At 39.3% G+C, this 23215-nt stretch overlaps 2 protein-coding genes across 4 annotated transcripts in view; one reads left to right on the forward strand and one right to left on the reverse strand.

Annotated features, from left to right (window-relative positions):
* Positions 1-23215, forward strand: part of cep89 (centrosomal protein 89) — a 57710-nt gene that overhangs the window by 22786 nt on the left and 11709 nt on the right. For all 3 annotated transcript variants that reach the window (XM_084927858.1, XM_084927850.1, XM_084927866.1), the window contains one exon: positions 22746-22894. In XM_084927858.1, coding sequence (XP_084783984.1) covers positions 22746-22894 — 149 coding nt within the window. The remainder of the gene's footprint in view (positions 1-22745; positions 22895-23215) is intronic.
* Positions 289-22746, reverse strand: LOC146393213 (E3 ubiquitin-protein ligase RNF182). The gene is made up of 2 exons (XM_084927902.1): positions 22606-22746; positions 289-3077 (listed from the first exon to the last, which is right to left on the reverse strand). Exons 1-2 carry the CDS (start codon positions 22667-22669, stop codon positions 2332-2334), a joined length of 810 nt encoding a protein of 269 aa, XP_084784028.1. The 5' UTR covers positions 22670-22746; the 3' UTR covers positions 289-2331.

The raw sequence follows: 23215 nt of genomic DNA on the forward strand, positions 1-23215 counted from the left end.
TATCGTCACACCTGGCAGTAATATTGAGTCTCATCAAGCTTTGGAAGGTTTGGAGATAATCATGTCAAAAATTGAGTTTAGAGTCTCTAGAAATCTTCTAAAGATTAAAAATCCCACTTCTACGAACACAGCGGTGTTTTGTGAAATCACATATAAGCTCTTGCCTTTATGATTTTATTGGTTTGACGGCATCTTGTATCTCTAAGCTTAAAAAGACTACCTATGCAAAAATCTCACAAAAATCAGACAGGAGGTAGCAGGAGGGAAAGTATGCACACGAGCAACCTATAGAAGAAAATAGTTCAATTTATTTAATTGCCTAGTAGCGTCTGTACTCGGTAGCATAGTACTAAGCTACTGTCACTGTATCATAAGCAGAAATACAGGAAATCATAAAAGATAAAATGTACAGCAACAGATAGAGCAGTTGACAAAGGAAATCCAAGAAATAAAAATATAGAGCACAAATGACAGAAAATCATCAGGACATACAGAACAGAGAAAAAGTTTATCACTCAAGTGAATTGTAAATGCTACAGCTGCATTTGTTGAAATGTACCATTACCCGACTTCAGTCATTGGATATATGAAAAATAATAGTTCTAGGCCCCTCAGTTATCAACATTTTAACAGAAAAGACTCTAAATGTTCTCCGAAGACTAAAATAAAGCCTACTTTTGAATTCAACAAAGGTCGTACTATGCTCTCCTGCTCATGAACTTTGTTTGATTTAGTTTGATTTACAGAATGAAATGCCCCTATAAAGCAGTTAAATGGTAAAACTATTTTAACTGGTTCTGGAAATGTCAGGCACTGCTGGATACAATTAAACGTGTCTCAGAAGAGAAATTTCTGCTACAACAAAACAAAGCTTTAAGGGCAATTTCTTTCTGCAACACAAAGGAGAAGGCTTGATCAAAAATAGCATTTTCTTTCTTTCTTTCTTTCTTTCTTTCTTTCTTTCTTTCTTTCTTTCTTTCTTTCTTTCTTTCTTTCATTTTTATAAAACTGAATTAAAACACAATTTGTTGAGTCAGTATTTCCTGGTGGTACATGTATGAAGAGCCTTTTTTTAAACATGCGGCAGACAATTAAGACAGCTGTTGCAAAACATGTGCAAATTTGGCTTCTACCACGACACTCATCTTACCATAAATAGTATCTTTGAGCAAAACAAGCACGTTACCTGTACCAAAACATCAAGAATAGCAGAGTTGCTAAAGCCAAAGGACAAACTGAATGGAGGATGTGTTGTTTGACAGGAAGTATCAAAAAACCTGAGGTATGAGCCTAGTTTATGCCTCACATGCACTGTTTCCTTGCACAGTAGCCCGAATGACGTGAGAGCTAGAGGTGCAGAAATGCATATTCACTAACAGCAAGAACCTCGTCACACCTCTGCCTGTGTGCTACTTGTGTAACAGATAAATTATGGCCATGTCACAGGTTTCTATTGGTGTTTTGTATTTTGTCATGGCAAAAAAACATGCTTTGCATGCAGACAGTTTTTTTCGAAAGTGAGGAAAGCTGAAAAATCGAGCCAGATGGATAACATACAAAATGTCAAGTCACTGTGTTTGCAGTTCTCACATTATGACCTGTCCTTCACACTCACTTTGAGGAACAGTGTTTCAAGTAGGATATTAAACTGTTGTAACAAAAATGCACGATCAGCAGGCTCATCAGCAGCCTAGTTCATAATAAACCATAGATAACCACCGACCTAAATCACACCCAATTACTTTTCTTTTTGTTGTTGGCACCTGTCAATTGCAGTAATTTGAAAAACGAGTAAATAAACAGACCTTTCTTGTAAACCATTATAATGCTTTGAAAACTGTATTCACAATCATGTCAGTTCACACAATCTCAAATTTAATTTAAAAAGGTTTGCATCCCGGATTTTTGTACATAAACAATGTTGATAATTGAGGGCACAGGACTCCTGTCAGTGTTGTTTTTATGCAAGTCGAGGATTAAAGGTTTGTTGTCAAATGCTATGTTAGACTAGGTCAACACACAACACATAACAAATAAAGGTCACAAAAATGCATCACAGAAAAGTCGGTATAGGCTGCTGACAGACCATGCCATTGGCTCTGTTTCTCTTGACCAAGCTGGTATCTCCGTTGAAGCAGTACGTCTAACAAAAGCACAGCACATCACTGAAAACTGACTTATTTTGTCTCACTGGCCTTTTATTTGCATGAAGGTGACTGACTGCTCAGCTTGTTATGCCTGTGCAGGAGAGGATATCATCTTTACCTGGAGGCCTGTACTCCCACAGGCTGACTCTTTCCTATCCTAGGACAACCGGTTTTCAGGATCCCATCATCCTCTGGAAGAGCAGTCACACATGCCTTGACAAAGGCACTGGCAGAATCCATAGACCAGGCAAACTGTCAGGCTTGATGGTACTAAGCTAACGCATACAATACCCAGAGTCACTCTCTGAATCACCAGCAAGTAGATTCCAAGAGGAAGTGAGCCAAAGTATAAGAAACCCAGAAGCCAGACCAGGATGCGTGGGACATGATTACAGAACTTGGACAAGGCATCCTGATCTGCTGGCCCATTAGAGCCTATAGATACTGAGTCCAGGCTTTGCTCAGCATAAACATCTGAGCTGCCATTTTGGCTTGGAGAGTGTTGTGAGTCCCTCTGCACCTCCATTATAGTGATTACCAGGCAGTTGGATGAGTCACGAGATGGACTGGAGGAGGAGAAAGTCTTTGGAGTCAAGACCACCTCCCTGTTTTGGTCGGAATTCCAGGATTTGTCCCGCATCACCAAGTGGGACATGATGTTAACATCATCAGGCAGGGCTGAAATCTCCTGCTCAGTGATCTCAGTTTGGTGTCGGCAAAAGGGGCAGGAGATGCAGCCTGCACTGTCAGCAATATCCAGGATTTTAATGAGACAACGGGCACAGACCCGGTGAAGGCAGTCCAGGATTTTAGGCTTCCGGTGGTGGACATTGTAACGCTGATAACAGATTTTACACTCTAACTCCTCCGGAGGAGGACTTTCCTTCTCCTCAAACTCAGTCTGAGGACAGCTCATCTTCAAGTCATGTTCTAGGGAAACATATAGAGACAGGGTGAAATAAAAACAGAACATCACATGTGACTTTAACTAGTATGCAAAGGAAGTAATTTGGATTTAGAAGGAACAAAAAACCAGAGCATGTTTGTCATTACAGTGTCTTGCATCTCTCTGCCCAGCAGGAAAAGGTCAAAGCTCCTCTCTGACTGCTTTGACTTTGTGTACCTTCTGGTGATGAAAGATTTATGATTTGGGAGTTGAATCAGGGTATTATACTAGTGCCCTTTTGTGGCAAAGTAAGAGCCAGTAGTGCTATTGATAATCAGGGAGAGATGGTACAGGGAGCTGCTCCCTGAACATTTTTCATTGATTCATTATCTTTGTGTAGTGTTGATGCAGTTCTTAAAATAAATGACCAGCCCTTGAACCAAAGGTTTGATTGTTACTTAAATTATTTTTTAATGTATTTATTCATTATCCATTTGATTATATAAAGTCCTTCTTGGCATTTAATTTAGTCAGTTAGGGCATGGGATAGTAGAGCATTGTCATTCATTGAAAGACTCTCATTGTTCTCCCTGAACAAACTGATTTCTTTTATTGGGCATTAAATGTGTTTGCTGAGTTAGTCATCAGGGCATTCGTTTTCGTATCCGTTTATTGAGCGCAGGGTCATGGTGGGGATAATGCCTATCACAGCTGTCATAGGGAGGGGTATAGGGTACACCCAGGTCACCAGTTCATCACAGTGCTTCCAGAGAGAGACAGACAATCACACAATCACCCTCACATCCAGTTTAGAATCACCAAAGACACGTATGTTACCTAACATACATGTCTTTAGACTGTGGGAGAAAACTAGATCACGCAGAGGAAACCCACAAAGGCACATGGAAAACAGGCAGAAAGGCCCAGCCAACCATGAACATTCAAAAACCAGCAAGTTAATCATGACTTGAATTTATTCGTTTACTGAACATGATGGCCATTATTGGCTAGGATATACTGAAATTTTTAACCAGTCTACCTATATGTCAGGATGTTTGCAGTTACCTAAAGGTGCTTCATTACTGTCATACTAGACAGAAGTTTTACAGTCTTACAATTTCCATCCCCACAAAAATTTAACAGCAACACCTAGCTATATTAGTCATAATTGTCATGTACCTACAAAAATTCCCTCTGAAGACATATGAGGAAGGCTTCAGACCCCACACTACATGGACTTTGCTCCAGACCTTTATTTAGGAGGACCCCTCTTTGTAGCTGCATACTCCATTGTTGCTGTTCCTGATCATGTTTCAAGATATTCCTGATTCATGGTTCATATTTGTAAACAATTTTAATTTTAAATTGAAATCTGTGTGTGTCCAACAAAATTGATAACTCGTTTTTAACCATCCATCAATCCATACAGCCCTCCTTTCCGAAGAAAAAAGGGTTGTAACATTGTGTAAAATGTAGGTAAAAAAATAATGCCCTGATTTGCAAATCAGTCAGACCCTGTATTTAATTCTTTATAATATTAAGATGACCAATACTGAAGCTTAGAGTTAAAAAAAATATATATATATATATACTCATAATTTGGGGAGCTTTTAATGATTTCCAGAACAGAGACTTTTGCTCTTGTTTACATTATACACACCATTCAAACCTTTTTTGGAAATGGGTTGTAAGCCCTGAAAACAATGCAAACATGACATGATAAGGAACTTACTGACCATTGCTCTGGTTGTTAATTCAGCATATACTGATGCAACTGGAAATGATACCGAAGGACTGTTGTAATCTAATTCCACAGACATTGAGCTGTGATACAAAAACTACTGAACATCAGCTCCAGTTGTTACTGTCACATTTGTTTTTGCATATTACAAAACACATTCGAGTCATGATGAGGTTTCTGGTAACTCGTCTACAGCCTGAAACACTTCTTCTTTTTAGCAAAACTACCACACTGTGGATTTCTTTGAATGTCCCTGAGGGCTGAGAAATATGTGTGATCATACAAAAGAGACTAAATACTTAGCAGGACGTCTGTCGTTTATGATGATTAAATATCAAAATCATTTTATCCATACTGTGTATATGTTCTGTTTATTAAAACTGGATAAGGTAGGAAATTCGCAATATCAGACATGGGATTTTTTTATAGGTTTTCCTTGCTTCTGCAGATTTAGAACAGCATTATTCTTTTATGCTCTGTTCTCTTGAAATTTAGCCTTGAGAAGAAAATGAAATATGAAACTCAGTTTTCTTCAGGCAAAGAAATAATCAGCTCTTTTAACCGTCTAATTTTCCATTTTTTCAATTTTCCTGTCGTATCTGGATATGCCTGCATGGCACTGCTTGTGTGTGTGTGCGTGTGTGCACAGAGTCCACAGTTTAGGTTTGTTTCGCTGTCAGTTGTGCCAAGAGCAACTGACAGCAAAGGGGCAAATGAGCAGCTACTGTGTCTGCAGCCAAATCAACAGACCTAATACTAATACTTAATACTGTGCATAAACTCATGCACCCATTGTGTTATGTCAAATAATATGTAAAGATGTTGTTCATAGTTAGCTATAGGCTATGACACATAGTGCTCAGCTAGTAGATTTAAGGTTTTGGGAATATTTCTCTTGCCTCTAGCATACAAAAGTAAAGTGGTTTCGATGAGGCTACTTGTGTGGAAAACACATCCATTCTCTTACAAAATCAACTTTTTTTTAAAGTCTTGAATTCTTGGCACTAGGATTTGTGCTACGGCTACACAACTTAAATGCCATGTTGAGGCCAGACACAGTTGCTGTATAAGGTTTAGTAACACATTGACATTTTTCATCCTTTTTAGAAAAGTGCTTGAGATTGTCCTCTGGGACATCACTTCTGATAGGTATTTGTCCTTGAGGGCCCCTCCATTACAGGTAGTGCCCTCACCTGAAAATACCACAGATCACGCTGTACTTCCTGCGTATTGTGTTTTTTGCGCAGCATCTTCTTGGAGCCTACATTATGGCTACATTTCCCTAAAGATAGTTGGTTCATATGATGAATTTTAATACACTTTTTCTTCTTAGCCTATGAGCTATGGTGAGTGACATGTATAAACTGAAAGACAAGGTAAAGCTGGTTACTTAACATGCTGCCTCTTGCATGTACTGCAAGAATAACTGTGGAAAATACTCTAACCTCAATATCCTGCAAAAGTGCGTGTGTGAAAACTGATTAGATACCAACTAGTCAATGGGATACAATCAGTTTAATCAGTACTGTTTCACCATCATTCAGAATGAAAGATGTGTAGCTCTCTCTAAATGTGGCAGTTAGCATAGGAAACAGCAGTGTCTGGAGATGGTAGTCCAGTCTTTGTTCAGCTCTAAGTTTATTTAGTTCAATTCAAATTAAATCAGTGAGGCTTAGAAAGGTTACGAAAGGTTTAGTAAAACCTCAGAAATATTTTGCAGATTTTGCACTGGCAATTGCCCAATAGTACTCTCTGTGACTTACTGACTGTTAAATATTTAAGCCTGTCTGTTGAGTTAAAAAGCCTTCTGAAAGATGTCAGAAAGACGGAGATGTTCTTGCTAGATCAATCATGTAAGCAGAACTGCCTGATTTTCCACAAAAGTCTCCCCCCCCCCAAAAAAAAAAAAAAAAAAAGGTTGTAAAGAGGGGGATCGATGCTCATAACTCATGAAAGAGCCCAGTTTGCAAAAAGAATTTGAGAGTTGGGGTTATAATTTTTTTAAGTATCCCAGAGAGCTTACATTGTAAACAAACTTTCAACTGTTTTCCCCACAAAGCCTGTATTACTAAGACCTAACAGACCATTAACAGTCATTAACCTTTTGCAATGCTTGAAACATTAATGATATTATTCACATCAGTGTTTTCTTCTTTTGCAATCATTGTACTACCTTAGTACTTTTTTACCACTACTCCCTGTCATTATGCATAACTGGCTGTTTACTGCAAGAAATTTGTATCCACTTTGGAGACATACTTTATGCCACACTTTCAAATCTACCATATGAACTTACAGCCACCATAATATGTATATTAAACATTTTTGGGGGAAAAATTGCTTTTGTTGGTTGAGCTGTGGTTTAATTGAAATAATTTGCTGAGTGTGTTGTTGTCAGGTTCCTGGTCTGTAAGGAGAATATCCCTACTTTATGTGCTAAGCTATTAATCACCACAGCCTTCATCACCATCTTGCACTCTGCAATATTGCGTATCTCATCACTTTGCAGTCCAACCAGATGAATTGTCCAGAGCCATCCAGCGGTGCTGTCATCTGGAGCAACACACATTTGCATTGATCTATTCTGGTCCAAGACCTGCCAGGTTTTTTTCTTTCTGTATGTGCTGTCAGATTCTCTTTTTTTCAAGTGTATTGTTTTCAACTAATAGAAGACAGGGTATGCATGTGTTATTGCATTCAATCAAAGCTAAATTATGAGCTTAGCTGGTGATATTAGACTTGTCTCAGTTTTTACAGAAACAGGACATGGATTTTTTTTGTAGTCCATGCAGAAAGCATGTCTTCTGATACATGCTGCAAATACAGAAACACTGCCGGCTAAAGTCAGCTAGTGTTGTTCACGTGTTGAAAATGCTACTGTGATCTCTCTCCTAATGAGAAACTGCTTCATAATGTGGAAGCTGTTGCAAAATTATCAAGCAGGTGACGTTGTTAGTTGTTAATAGTCACTGTGAACAGAGTGATGGTAAAAAAAAATAATAATAAAAGGTACCCTTTTTTATAAGATTAGTTACTTGAGGTTAGATAGCAGGACAAATTAGTGCCCATATTGAAGAGATTCCAAAAATAAAGAAAGAGTTTCTTTTTAGCCATAGTGTCACTCTAAAATAAATCAACCACTCTTGCCTACTGTAGTAGTTAAATTTCATGACTAAATATTGAAAAATCACACCTTAGTCATTTTGACTGAGTAGTTAATTCACTGGGATCTAATTGCACTTTACTGTGGAGAGTCACTCTCTTTATATCTGAATTTTGAGATACTGTAAATAATCTTGTAATAATTAGGGAGGCTACTGTTTACCCAGAAACATGCTTTGATATGTCCTTGAGAAAGGTTGTTGTAGACCAGGTTACTAACCACTTCATAAACATATGTTATTTAATGTGTAGTTCAAGAGGAAGCGTAACATAGGAGAGAAAGTGGAAACATTAAATTCTAAGATACACATTGAATATAATCCCAGGTACTTTTGATATGTTTTTGCACATTATGACTGTCATTGAAAACCTTATATGTTGCCCAAAGTAAACAAATGTACTCATACAGGTTTCAAGCATTGATGGGGTTCCTTTTACTGTTATAGACTGTTGAATGGGTATACCTGCCCTACAACCCTTAGAATTAATTTAACTAAAGAGAAAGCCTTTAATACACACTGGTTAAAAGATGCAATTGATAATAGAAACAAAAGGATAGTGAATGAGCAACAAAAGCATTGTTCAAGTTAAGGGAACTATTAGTTAATAGTAGAAATGAAAATGACAGACTTTTATGCTACTAGCAAATAGTCTTCAGCCTTCACATGTACAGCAGCAGGCACTGGGTTTCTTAACACTGAAGTCGACTTCACATTTAAGCATCTGTTGGACTAGTTACTGTGTGTGAGCCAGTCTACCGTTCTGGCGCATTTTTACTGAATAATTAGGCCCTTATTAAGTCAGATGGTAATTTCACACATGAAATTACAGCCATTTTGGTTTACCAAGAAAAATGCTAGAATCAATCATTTCAGCAGTGAGACCCATAACAACACACACACTATAGCCTCTTTTGTCTTTTTGTTTGTGCAGAGAAGAGATGTTTTTTTCAGTATTAACCTGGGTTTTAAAACACTGGACCACTTTCTGTCTCCCATTTGCCCAACAAAGTGTTCTTATAACCTTGATAAACACGCCTGTCTTTGCATCCTACATTCATGGTGTTTAGTGGCTCATCCTGAGATTTCAAGCCAGTAACAAGTCCATCTTTTTAATAGCAAAAAAATGCTTTGAGGAACATGTTTCATCACATAATGGAAAAGACTTTAATCAGCAAGATAAAAGCAAAGTCTAAGCTGTGTTATCACAGCTACTTCTTTGAAACACTGAGCTCTAGACGCTTTGACCTGCGCCTTCACACCCAGAGTTATGCAGGTCAATACTTTGCATAGATCCTGACAAAAAAAGATCAAACGCGGTTTACCTGCATTTATAGCACTAGTATTCCAAAATAAAAGTTGCAATTGTATATTAAACATACTGCAATTGTTTTGTAAATCTTGAAAAGCCATGTTATATTTAAAATACAAAATAAAAAGCATATTAAATTTTTAATATGGCAACCATATTAAAAATGTAATTGTACTAAGAACACCATTTGCATTTGTTTTTCACTGGCAGGTACTTCTTGGTTACCAGTTCGGGTTTTAATTAATGTACAGTCTGACTTTGTCCAATGTCATTGAAGACATCAGATTTTACCTTAGGTTTCTTGCCATATTCCAAACATTCTGTAAAATACTTAGCAAGATTTTCATAGACAGACTTGCAGGATGTATAAGATATCGTGCGAAAAAGACCTTAATGTATGTTGCTTTCCTAAAGTCTGCTGCTGGACACATAGAAATGTTGTCCAGTGGCTTCTGATACTCCCTTAGTTTACAGCAAGTGGACCATTTGCCCTCACCTTCCTGTGTCATTATTCTCCTGTCCCCTACCTTCTTCATTTCACTGTGGATTGTTGATGATAGCTTTGACCTTTGTTGTCAGAATATCCGCTTGGTGATGCTTGTCTGAATTATGCCATTGATCCAAAGGATTATGGCCATGCTGCTGCCAGAGCTTTCGTGCTTGTTTATAACAATTAGGTGTGAAAAACAAAAAAAGGCAAACTTTCTTTGATTTTTTTAATAACTAGATTGTTTAAAAAACATTAAAAGCATTAACAGTTCTATGTGTGCCTGTGGTAATAAATTGTACCACAGCTTTATACATACAATATACTCTAGTGATTCTAGTTAATTCTAATAAGGTACTTTTGAAGATTTTCTCTTCTTGGGAGTTCTTAAATACTGATAAATTATCATTACTGCTTGTGTGCTTGGTGTCAATACTTGGGCAGATATTTAACTGCATGTTCATGTAGTCACATATGTTGTACTCCTATATGACATATTTGAAAATGCACAATATTTAGGTGTTTGTTCAACCATTAAATCAGCAACCACCAATAAATACCTGATTGAGTCTAATGAATACAGAAACAATTATGCAACCTGACAAACATAGTAGCACTACTACAAACCATTTTACATAATGTTTTACAGCTAAATGGTGATAGTGTAATTATGGTTATGGCTGTCAAAGGAGCTTGCAAAGAAAAGCGTCTGGACTTCTTTAAGTTTACTTGAAGACGTTTCACCTCTCATCCGAGAAGCTTCTTCAGTTCTAAGGTCAAATGGTGGAGAGTCCCAGATATAAACCTAGTGGGAGTATCCCCCCACAGAGGGACAAAAGGACCCCCTGATGATCTTCTAATCGCCTGAGCCAAGGTGTGAAACTGGGTGTGGGTCCCAATCAGCCAGAGTTTCGGGTGTGTTCATTGTGAAACCTGGCCCCACCTTATCATGCGAATTCCTGAGGTCAGATGGCCCAGGATGTGAGTGGGCGTTAAGGCGTCTGGGAAGGGATCTCAAAACTGGATTATAGATGGCAGAGAGTTGGTGTCGTAAACCCCCGCCTCTGTTCAAAGATGGTCGCTCACAGTGGACATAGATGGCTTCTTTCACTCCTCTTTCAAACCATCTGTCCTCTCTGTCCAAAATGTGAACATTGGCATCCTCGAAAGAGTGTCCTTTATCCTTAAGATGCAGATGGACTGCTGAGTCTTGTCCTGTGGAGGTGGCTCTTCTGTGTTGTGCCATGCGCTTGTGAAGTGGCTGTTTGGTCTCTCCAATGTAGAGGTCTGGGCATTCCTCGCTGCACTGTACAGCATACACCACATTGTTAAGTCTGTGTTTTGGCGTTTTGTCTTTCGGGTGAACCAGTTTTTGTCTGAGCGTGTTGCTGGGTCTGAAATGCACCGGGATGTCATGCTTGGAGAAAACTCTCCTAAGTTTTTCTGATACACCGGCTACATAGGGGATGACAATGTTGTTGCGTCTGTCCTTCTTATCCTCCCTCGTTGGTGTCTGGTCTTCTTTTCTGTGCCTCTTTGCTGACTTTAAGAACGCCCATTTAGGATAGCCGCACGTTTTGAGTGCTTCCTTTACATGTGTGTGTTCCTTCTTTTTTCCTTCAGGCTTAGAGGGAACATGTTCTGCCCGGTGGTGTAGGGTCCTAATTACTCCAAGTTTGTGTTCCAAAGGGTGATGGGAGTCAAAGAGGAGGTACTGGTCCGTGTGTGTGGGCTTCCGGTAAACTTCAATGTTGAGTTTGCCGTTTTCTTCAATGTGCACAGCGCAGTCCAGGAAAGGCAAACAGTTGTCCTTTGTGTCTTCCCTGGTGAACTTGATGTTTTTATCCACAGCGTTAATGTGCGCAGTGAAGGATTCCACTTCTTGTGTCTTGATTTTGACCCAGGTGTCGTCCACATATCTGTACCAGTGGCTGGGTACTCTTCCTTTGAAAGAGCCAAGAGCCTTCCTTTCCACTTCCTCCATGTAAAGGTTGGCTACAATTGGTGACACGGGGGAGCCCATGGCACAGCCATGTTTTTGTCTGTAAAAACCTTCGTTGTATTTGAAATATGTAGTGGTGAGGCAGAGGTCTAACAGTGTGCAAATCTGATCGGGTGTGAAGTTGGTCCTGTCCTCCAAGGAGCTGTCTTCTTGTAGTCGTTTTCTGACAGTCTCCACGGCCTCCGTGGTGGGTATGCAAGTGAAGAGAGAGACTACATCAAAGGACACCATCGTTTCATCTGGATCCAGGGTAAGTTTCTGGACCTTGTCGGTGAAGTCGGTGGAGTTCTTGATGTGGTGTGGGGTGTTCCCCACAAGAGGAGCAAGGATGGTAGCAAGGTGTTTAGCAATGTTATAAGTGGCTGAGTTTATGCTACTGACTATGGGTCTGAGTGGGACAGCTTCCTTGCTGTGTTTAGGACCACGGTGCATCTTCCCTTTTACCAGCTGATAAGGGAAGATGCACCGTGGTCCTAAACACTACAGATTACCATACAAAGATCACTACTCTCCTCAGTGACAACAATACCTACGAAGCCTTAAAGCGAGACCCCACAAGCAGCTACAAAAAGAAAGTTATAGTTTGCCTTCAAGACTTTGAAAAGGACAAAATTATTGACCGCCTTACATATCACCGCCTTTACCCAGGGGATGCCATACCCTGCATCTACGGACTTCCTAAAATCCACAAGGAAGCTGTCCCACTCAGACCCATAGTCAGTAGCATAAACTCAGCCACTTATAACATTGCTAAACACCTTGCTACCATCCTTGCTCCTCTTGTGGGGAACACCCCACACCACATCAAGAACTCCACCGACTTCACCGACAAGGTCCAGAAACTTACCCTGGATCCAGATGAAACGATGGTGTCCTTTGATGTAGTCTCTCTCTTCACTTGCATACCCACCACGGAGGCCGTGGAGACTGTCAGAAAACGACTACAAGAAGACAGCTCCTTGGAGGACAGGACCAACTTCACACCCGATCAGATTTGCACACTGTTAGACCTCTGCCTCACCACTACATATTTCAAATACAACGAAGGCTTTTACAGACAAAAACATGGCTGTGCCATGGGCTCCCCCGTGTCACCTATTGTAGCCAACCTTTACATGGAGGAAGTGGAAAGGAAGGCTCTTGGCTCTTTCAAAGGAAGAGTACCCAGCCACTGGTACAGATATGTGGACGACACCTGGGTCAAAATCAAGACACAAGAAGTGGAATCCTTCACTGCGCACATTAACGCTGTGGATAAAAACATCAAGTTCACCAGGGAAGACACAAAGGACAACTGTTTGCCTTTCCTGGACTGCGCTGTGCACATTGAAGAAAACGGCAAACTCAACATTGAAGTTTACCGGAAGCCCACACACACGGACCAGTACCTCCTCTTTGACTCCCATCACCCTTTGGAACACAAACTTGGAGTAATTAGGACCCTACACCACCGGGCAGAACATGTTCCCTCTAAGCCTGAAGGAAAAAAGAAGGAACACACACATGTAAAGGAAGCACTCAAAACATGCGGCTATCCTAAATGGGCGTTCTTAAAGTCAGCAAAGAGGCACAGAAAAGAAGACCAGACACCAACGAGGGAGGATAAGAAGGACAGACGCAACAACATTGTCATCCCCTATGTAGCCGGTGTATCAGAAAAACTTAGGAGAGTTTTCTCCAAGCATGACATCCCGGTGCATTTCAGACCCAGCAACACGCTCAGACAAAAACTGGTTCACCCGAAAGACAAAACGCCAAAACACAGACTTAACAATGTGGTGTATGCTGTACAGTGCAGCGAGGAATGCCCAGACCTCTACATTGGAGAGACCAAACAGCCACTTCACAAGCGCATGGCACAACACAGAAGAGCCACCTCCACAGGACAAGACTCAGCAGTCCATCTGCATCTTAAGGATAAAGGACACTCTTTCGAGGATGCCAATGTTCACATTTTGGATAGAGAGGACAGATGGTTTGAAAGAGGAGTGAAAGAAGCCATCTATGTCCACTGTGAGCGACCATCTTTGAACAGAGGCGGGGGTTTACGACACCAACTCTCTGCCATCTATAATCCAGTTTTGAGATCCCTTCCCAGACGCCTTAACGCCCACTCACATCCTGGGCCATCTGACCTCAGGAATTCGCATGATAAGGTGGGGCCAGGCTTCACAATGAACACACCCGAAACTCTGGCTGATTGGGACCCACACCCAGTTTCACACCTTGGCTCAGGCGATTAGAAGATCATCAGGGGGTCCTTTTGTCCCTCTGTGGGGGGATACTCCCACTAGGTTTATATCTGGGACTCTCCACCATTTGACCTTAGAACTGAAGAAGCTTCTCGGATGAGAGGTGAAACGTCTTCAAGTAAACTTAAAGAAGTCCAGACGCTTTTCTTTGCAAGCTCCTTTGACTACGATGACCTGGATGACTGAGAACCTTCACAGACATGGTTATGGCTAGTCATGTTTCAAAGACCAGTGGGTACTTGTGCTTCATCAGATCGATTCTTGAATATAAACATATTTAATCTGCTATATTACCAGTTGTAGCCTCCAAATTCTGCAAATTGTCTTTAAAGTTATTTAAACTGGCATTCAGGCATTTTCTTTTATATGCAGCTGAGGCAATGACAAAATTGTGTCTCTTAAATAAGACATCTGGCACAGACAGTATTCTGTTAGGAACAGTTGTCAAAGTGTATTTCATCATAAGCAGCAATTATGTATGGATGGGAATGTGGCTTAGGTCTCCAAGCTCACTGCCATCTTGTGCAGTTACACAGGAGAGTGTAACTGTAGAGAAGAACACAGAGTATAACCCACTTATGCCATAATCTGTACCTCAGATAGTACTAACAAAATGAGTAAACAGGGATTTAACAAAACACAGGGAAGCTGGTTACAAAGTTTTCAAAAAACTGAAGTTACTAAACAAGTTGTATGCTGTATGTATGAAACTACAGGAAACTGCATGGTGGCACATTTAAACATATAACACATGTGGCATCTCTCACAGTTACTGAAGAGAGAAAAACGGGATTTATGCTTCAGAATGAAGTCAAGCAACTGATTTGTAAAACAGATCTGTAAGTAACCTGTGGATTATTGTATGAGCATTACCATTAGCATTTAGGTTTGAACAGTTTTATTCCTGATAACAGAACTGTCACAGTGCCTTTACTAGATAATATTAACAGACTTCTGGCCTCTGGTTCATGCTATTATACGATTTTTAAAAGGGAAAGTAAAAATAATTTAGCCGTCCAGGAAAGTTTAGCCCCAATAGCATTTTATCATAGCGCAGCATTTGGACATAACCTTTGTGACAACAAATCCATATTACTGGAAGAATCCAGCACAGTGTCTGGTCCTCGGTCCTTGACCTACTTTGAATTCCTGTTTATTGTTTAATGTTCCATTTGGTTCTTAGTTTGTTTAGTGTTCACATTTGAGTTTCATCTTCCTTTATATCTTTTTTTTTTTTGTTGTTGTTGTTTTTTGCTTTAGTATCCTGGTTAGTATAACTCAGTGTGTTCCTTTTCCTAGGCTTTACACCTGTGTCTTTCTTCATAGAGTTTATGGATGTTAGGGTCTTATGTCTGTGTGTAGTCAGTCACGTTTCACGTCTGTAGTCAGTGTTGTTGTGTGTTCTTCCTGGGCTTCTTGAATTTTTTTAGATTTCCTTTTTTTTTTCCTCTCTCTTTTTTTGAATTTAACTGTAAACCAAATAAACGAGTAGAAACTATTCAATAATATTCATTTTAAGGTGATGGCCTAGGTTTTACCTGGGCAAGTTTACGTTTACATGTGGTGTTTGCGTATTCATCCTGTTTTCATAGGGTTTATGTTGCAATTGGCATTTAACATCAGAATTTTAAATCCACAAATGAAAAACAATCAGTGTAGTTGTAAAGAAATTTTAAAAACTATAAAGCTCCTAACAACTATATGTTTGTATATTTATATTTTTATATATTTATGTTTATATAGTTATTTATCCAGTGCTCTGTGGTTCACTGGAACTACTTCACACTTGGCAAAGTGGTTATCAATGGTAATCTGAGTTTCTGTGGAGGTTAAAGCAGTGCAAGGACATTGTGTAAGGTCACCCTTTATGGCTGGCATCCCAGGAATAAACCTTGCTCTGAATCTGATGAACATTGCAAAATGATTCTATGGTCAGATGAGACCAACATAAATTTGCTTGGCTCAGATGGGGTCCAGCATGTTTGCTGTGATGGTGAATGTTATGTACCAAGGCAGCATAGTGCGATGATTTAGAGCTGCAATACCAAAGGTGTTGGGGCTTTTCACACCATGGAGGCCTGTAAATATAATTAAATGCTACCAGTCTACAGAAATCTGACTGAAGAGGGATAACAATCCAAAGCACTCTGCCATAATTGCACAAGAATGTCTAAAGACAAATATAGTCTAGATGTTTCCCTACTAATCCAGTGCAAAAATCCTTTGGGGTATTTTAAAGAGAAGGTTTTCTTGCATTATATAGAGCAGCACCATCCCTCCAGCAAAGAGCGACTGAAAAAAGTTCATACAATGAGGCCTGTACTGTCAATATAGTTCAGTCAAGACCACTATAGTCAAAGGAAAACTATTTCCATCAATGTTTATGTATATTAATATATATTTGGCAGTGTGGTTCTTTCCTGAGACCTTCCCACATTTCCCTGTGCACACATGGAAATTCAGAACAGCACAACTATTGATTAAGTTAGAAGCAGCATGAAATAAAGCTGCTGTGCTGCAAAGTTTTACAGATCTGCATGTGAACTTAATAATGCACCCTAATAGAAGATTTACCAAATAACCTAGGAGGATATTAGTTGAGGCATCAACTGCAAGGATGGGTTTGCACATTTTAATACTTTGATACTTTAAATACTCAATACTTTTATTTATTGATTGATTCATTTAACGTAATAACACTGGTCAAAAAGCTGATTAAAATGCAATTAAAATGTATAGTAATATATTTTGAACCATTTTGCTTCACTGCATGTCTTTACCATTTAAAGGAGTACTAACCATTCACTTTCTATAGTATATTACATTTATTTCAGTATTTCCTATCAAGATGCACTGAGATGGATGAGGTTGGTCATCTGATCATGCAGAATGCTCTGTATGGATCTGCTTCATTACATGTGCTGATGTTTTCTTTGCTAATGACAGAAAACAACCAATTTGAGCTGAAAAGGTTAATTTGTTTACTTAAGCAGTGATGCTTTTAGTACTGGTTGGGTGGAATTATTGCTGAATTGAATTTAAGTAGCATTTGATTTTGTGATTTAATGGATTTAATTAAAGGGCAAGATGTTGTTATCGAAATTTTAAGGTGTTAATGAAAATAACATTGAGCTGGCACATAAAAAGAAAGGAGGGTGTACTCAGAAGCCTTTAACAGTGTTGCTGCAGCACAGATTGTATTTCGGCCAAAGGGAGAAAATATGGCAGCGCAGATACATGGTTGGCTTTGAGCAGGTGGTAAGACTAAAAGGATGAACTTTAGCTAGTTTTTAATGGGTACAGACAAAACAACTAGTGATGGACATTCTAGAGAATCTGTACATAGCCTTGGCTGCTCAAGCTGAAAGTTAATATTTTCAAACTCACATGAAAAGTTGTTTAACCTGAGCTGAAATGTATATTTAGTCATTTCAAGCATGATCGCTAAGCACACCATTTAACAGCAGCTTCTGTTCTCATCTTACAGAAACAAAGTAGTTTAGCTTGCAAACAAGGCTCAGAGTGATAGCAAATCGAATCTCGTTCTCTGCATTCTGCACAATGTGCTCCATGATCATTGTGCTATTCCTTTAGCCCCTCTGTGACCATCTCCTGCGGGAAATGTCTGACTGTCCATCGGTCATGCTGATCAGCAGTATCCAGCTATATGGGATGCGCTCCTGACTCGCCAGCAAAATAGGTTATTTCAAAATGGAAGAACACCTGACCACATTGACCCGACAACATGTTATTAGACTGATTAAAGTGGACAGTCAGCGATCTGATCTTACACACCAGGTTACAATAACAGTTGATGTAATTCATATTTATGTTGGGGCTGTGTGTTGTAATTTAATGTGGGGTTAAAGTATTGTTATGCAAAAGTCCTTCTACAGAGTAGAGCTCTTTATACCATACTTTCAATAAATACATTCTTTTGAGATTTTCAGGAGTTAATCCATTTCTTTCTCAATGTCAGAATGGTAATAAAATAAATCATTTGCTAGCCCAAACCACCCTCACCCCAACTCTAATCTGTCTTAAATTATACTTAGAGAAACCTATGTGAAGAAAATATACTGGATTTTTTTTGTATTTTTGTTGTTACTGTGTGGAGAAGGTCAGCAGCCCCTGGGATACAGCTAGAATGGGGGCTATATTGGCTTTGTGTTGCTCAGCTCAGCTTGTTGTGAGGGCTAAATGTCACCAGTTCAGCTGGGCTGATGGCTGACTCCCTGGAGAGTTGGAGACATTTTGATTTGACAACATATAATACCGATTCCATTCATCACTGAGCTCAGATGGGAATTAGCATGCCAGCTGGGCAGAGACAGAGGCCATATTCAAGGCTGAGACTCCTAAATGGTTAAGCGGCCAGCATGTGAGGAGGCAAGACAGGAGTCAGATAAGTTTCAGATTAATATTTAGATTCTGCTTGTCAGGTGGGGCTTTGGAGCCACCCTGCTGAGTGAAGGTCGGTGCCCTGCTGCTTTTGTGCTTTCAACATTTGTTGAATACATCTTGAATATTTCTGGCATGTTCTGCTTTTTATCAAACATGTTTGCATGTGTTTGACTTCTCTCTGAGTGTGCACTATTATACCCCGTGGACTCCACTCCTTTGTTTTTCTATTTTCTTTTATAAACTAAGACCAATACAAGAATGCATTAAAAATTATGTTATTTATTTTGGTTGTCTTAGGACATAATGACAGTTTTAGTCAATGCATCTTAAGTCAGCTCGTTTATTGGTTGTTTTTCATTGGGGTTTAATTAGGTTCTGTGTGGTTTTCAAGACATTAAGAGAAGAATTATTTTTTATGAGTATTTTTGTAAGGAGAATCCTATTTTTTATTTTTTTTTAGAATTTGTCATTCCTGGTCCATGAGAAGTAAAGCAAAATAGGCTGTCCCTTTGTCAGAGCATTAAATACCTCACACAACTACAGGGTGGCGGATGGTGACATATGCTACCCCCTAATAACCACATAGATGCTCTCCTCCAGAGAGCAGTCACCTTTGTTGGATTAAGTGGGAGATGTGGCCTATGGTTATATTACAGGTGAAGCCTGTGTAAAATTGAACAGACAGGCTACACATATGTAATAATCTTCATTTATTTTGTTTTAGCTACATTTAGATTGTTATTATTAATTATGCTTCATCTCTGTGGTTGTATATTCCATAGCACTGTTAGTCATTCTTACATTGTTCTTTTTCTTTCTCTTGCTATTACAAAAAACACAATCACAGCCACATACATAGACTGCACTTAAAACTCACTTATAAGGTGTTAGTAGATGTTAGTAGGTGTTAGTAAATAAAACTGGTCCTACGTTTAATCAGTCAGATACATTTCTTGCAGCATGTTCTCTGTCTTGCTATCACACTATTTGCAATCTGTGGCCTCTTATATACACACCTTTATAGAATCAGAGCAGCCTTTTCAGTGCATCTTGCAGATAACAAGGCTAACAGATACATTGAAGCTGTTTGAGTGAAAAACACCTGTGAATCTTTAGAGTTGCTCTGCAGATAATGCACTAAATATATGGATTCCTTAAAACTACCATTGTGTGCATGCCAACGAGAAAAATGAACCCAAAAGTGCAAATATTTAATGTGCAAGAGTTGCTGTCATCTGAACATAACTGTCTCGCATTGAAACACCAAGGCTGGTATCCCACAATAAATGATTATTGTTGTCACAGTGTAATTATGGCTGACTTATCATAGTGAACCAATCTTAATAAGAAAACCAAAATGATTTAGATTTGGTTTTATAACAACCCTGAATTGGAATCGCTGAAGAAAACGGCTGGCTGGATGGATGGATTATAACATGCTTATCTTGGTAAGGCAAAAATGTCTTCAATTAAATAAGTCATGATTTGTCCTAAGATTCAAGTTTTAAATCAAAAGATATATATTTTGGTTCTACTAGCAGTATAGTATGACAGACTTCTGATGAGAATTGTGTCAACTGTATGATCAGAGAAAATATAAAAGCTTATATTTGGTTTAATGATGCCAGTGTACATCCATAAAACTAAATTAATATATGTGTCCATTTCAGTGTAGAATGCTGGGTAATTAATCTTTTTTCTAAACATGAAAAATATATGTATATGTCATGTTAACTCTGATGCAGGGAATTATTTCAGTTCATGTACAAGATAATGTTATATATGTATACATTTTTCTATACATATAATATGCTATTGACAGTTTTCATTTTCTTGTATGTTGCTATTTGCTTGTATGTATGCTGGTATAAATGGTACAGAGCTATGGCGATGTTACTGTTGGCATGCAACTCGACCAATGCAACTGCTATAATGGGCACTTTAGGAGTAGACAATATAGCCTTGAACTTATGTCCCAATATATCGAGGAAACTTGTGATAATATCATAAATAAATGAAAAAATAAATACTGAACAATGTTACATCGATGTGTGCAGCTCACAGGCAGTAGCGTTTCTTAGTGCAAACAAAACAAAGGGCTTTGTTTTCCGTAGTAGTAGTCTGTCACTAATGACAGACTACTTAATTCAAAGTCTGAATTTATTTCCACCTGGAATTATAGTGAAATAGTGGCGGCATAGTATTACACATTTGACATCTAACAGAGTGCAAGTCAAATGTAAGCACAAGGTAGCCTAGGTAGTGATTTGCTTTGAAAGAGCCTGCACCATTGTGTCATATAAAAAAAATGAAATTGAATCTTGAAATTGAATCCTATCTTGTGCTCACAACGCTGTATCTTGTTGGTTCAAGCATTTAACCAGCTGCTTAAAGCTCTCCTTTCACACCGTGTAACCACATCAATAAACAGTGAAACATGTTTTTTATTTCCACTTTTAGAGAAAATAGTTTTCTTGCACATTTTGCAAAGTACTGTGCTTTGTTGGTGGTAACTGGAGGCTGACACGCTGCCCTCGTTCTCAGACATGTCTGGGCTTGAATCGTTGTTGTGTATGCTAGCAAATGTAAATGCATAGCGTCACTTTATCACTGATGTCGTGAAATGACGCTGTATGCCAAATAAAAATCAATATTGGTATTATCACAGGCAGTATGATAAGGTATAGTACTAGTTCACATATGTGTTATAGGTACATAATTAACACGGCCAATAATCAAGTCACAACAAGCTGTTGATTTCTGTTAATTTTATTTTAATTTCTTGTTTGTTTTGTCACAGATTTAAGCTCTGGTCATAATGTAGTATGAACTCATAATCGGTTAAAATAAATAGAGGGATAATTAGTCACATTTAATAAAAAAGAATCACATTGCTTCACCTATTTATCTGTCAGGACATTTTTTAGCTGGAGCAAAAAATCATTTCTCATTTTAAATTTCTTGGAAATGACAAAACTGTATGCCACATGCATATAAAATTATAGAAATTATTGCTTTGAGGTCACAGAGGAAGCAAAGCTGTCCATGTAATTCCAACACTTATTTAACAGGTGGTTCATTCATGCTTTTGCTGTGACAAGACCACAGTTAGTAAGGTGAGAAAAGCTACTTTGCACTTTGCTTTCATCCCTTTTTCATGTGCAGGACTACTTATTACACACAAATCCTGCTTTCTCACTGATTATGATTGTGAGCCTAAGGAAAAAGCATTTAACATCTGGTGTTGCTTCTCTGAAAATATTTGAAGAGAGGCTTTATTTGAAGGAGTTTTCACTTCTGCCTCAGTTTACAATAACCAGGAGCAGTTAGGGTCAAAACATGATTTGGGTGAATGCCTCATGTCTGGATAATTATAACCCAACAGTCTTCTAATCGGGTATCGTAATTGCTCAATTTGAAAGGAAACGGTGTAAAGCTTAGGGACATAGCCTTGTGGATAGGAAAATCAGCATCAAATTCATCGTCAGTATTCAAACATTAAGCAGTTTGCCTAACTGCCTCTGTGAAGAATGTCGTATAATAAAATACAGGGAAGCCAGTTATTTAGTAAGCAATTAATCCGTAAAGTAAAAGAGTAAAAAAAAGCATGTTTGTTTTACTCTTTCCGAGGCAGACATTGTAATTTTCCCACTGCACACGCACACAAATACACAGGCTGAGAGATGGCTACTACCCCCACACACACACTATCTGTCCTTATTCAGACCTTGTTTCCCTCAGTTCTAAGTTGTCTCTGACTGCAGTGCCCAGAACAGCAGCATGTGTTATAGCTACTGTCATTGTGTCTTTTTGTGCATCTGTATTTTTCTCTGCCACACAGTTTTTCTTATAGTCTCGTGTTTTTGTAGATTGTTACTTGACTTTATCAGAAGTAAAGCAGGGCACAGTAAAAAAAAAAAACCCTCACCTGTTTCCACTTGTAGAAGTGTGTGTGCTGCACTACGAGCAGTTGTTATGAACTGTCAGCAGCCTAACAGCTGCTCATCTGTAGACACAATGGCTGAAGTATAACTTTATAACAAACTGCTATTTCCTGGACACAGACAGACACAGACACAAAGACAAGTACACGCCCACCAGACAAATAAACACCACATGCAGAAGAAATACAGAGGGATTCACACCATCCTTTCCACAAAATCTACTGATCTGTGTGTGTGCGTGTTTGTGTGCTGTTGTTGTTGTTTCTCACCTTGTCCCAGTGTGTGAGACTCCCCCTCCTCCACTCCACTTGTCTCTGCCGCGCTGTCCTTCATGTAAATCCACCCCTCTCATAGCAACACTCCACATCTCATTCCTCCGTGTCTGTGTGCTGCTAATGTGTATGTGCAGGTGTACCGGAGCCAGGCGTCAACCAGACTGGCAGCGTTGGAGGAGACGGTGGAGGGGAGGACAGTGTCTTACCAGACGGAGATCCTTCACCTGCAGACGCTGCTGAGAGAAAGACAGGAGGCAGAGGAGAAACTGCTGCAGTCCAAACGGTAGGAGGGGTGTGAGGAGAAGGGAGAGAGAGAGAGAGGGGGGGGGGGGGGGGGGGGCGGGGGGGGGGGGGGAGGAGGAGGAGAAATGTTAGAAGGCAAGAGGGCAGGAAAAGGGAGGAGGAAAGGGAGAGAAGGCATGAATGGGAGGAGAAGGAGGAGGACGAGGAGGAGGAAAAGATGATTTGTGTATATCTGTGGTTTGGAAAGAAGAGTGAAGACAGGGAGAGGCATAAGTGTGTGTGCAGGTGCTCGTAGAGGCAGAAGGAGAAGACGTGTGTAGGCAAACAGATCACTTTTAAGTTTTTCAAGTATTCACGTAGC

The sequence above is a fragment of the Perissodus microlepis genome, chromosome 1, assembly GCF_051167445.1.
Source record: "Perissodus microlepis isolate ML-2025 ecotype Zambia chromosome 1, ASM5116744v1, whole genome shotgun sequence".
Taxonomy (NCBI): Eukaryota; Metazoa; Chordata; class Actinopteri; order Cichliformes; family Cichlidae; genus Perissodus; species Perissodus microlepis.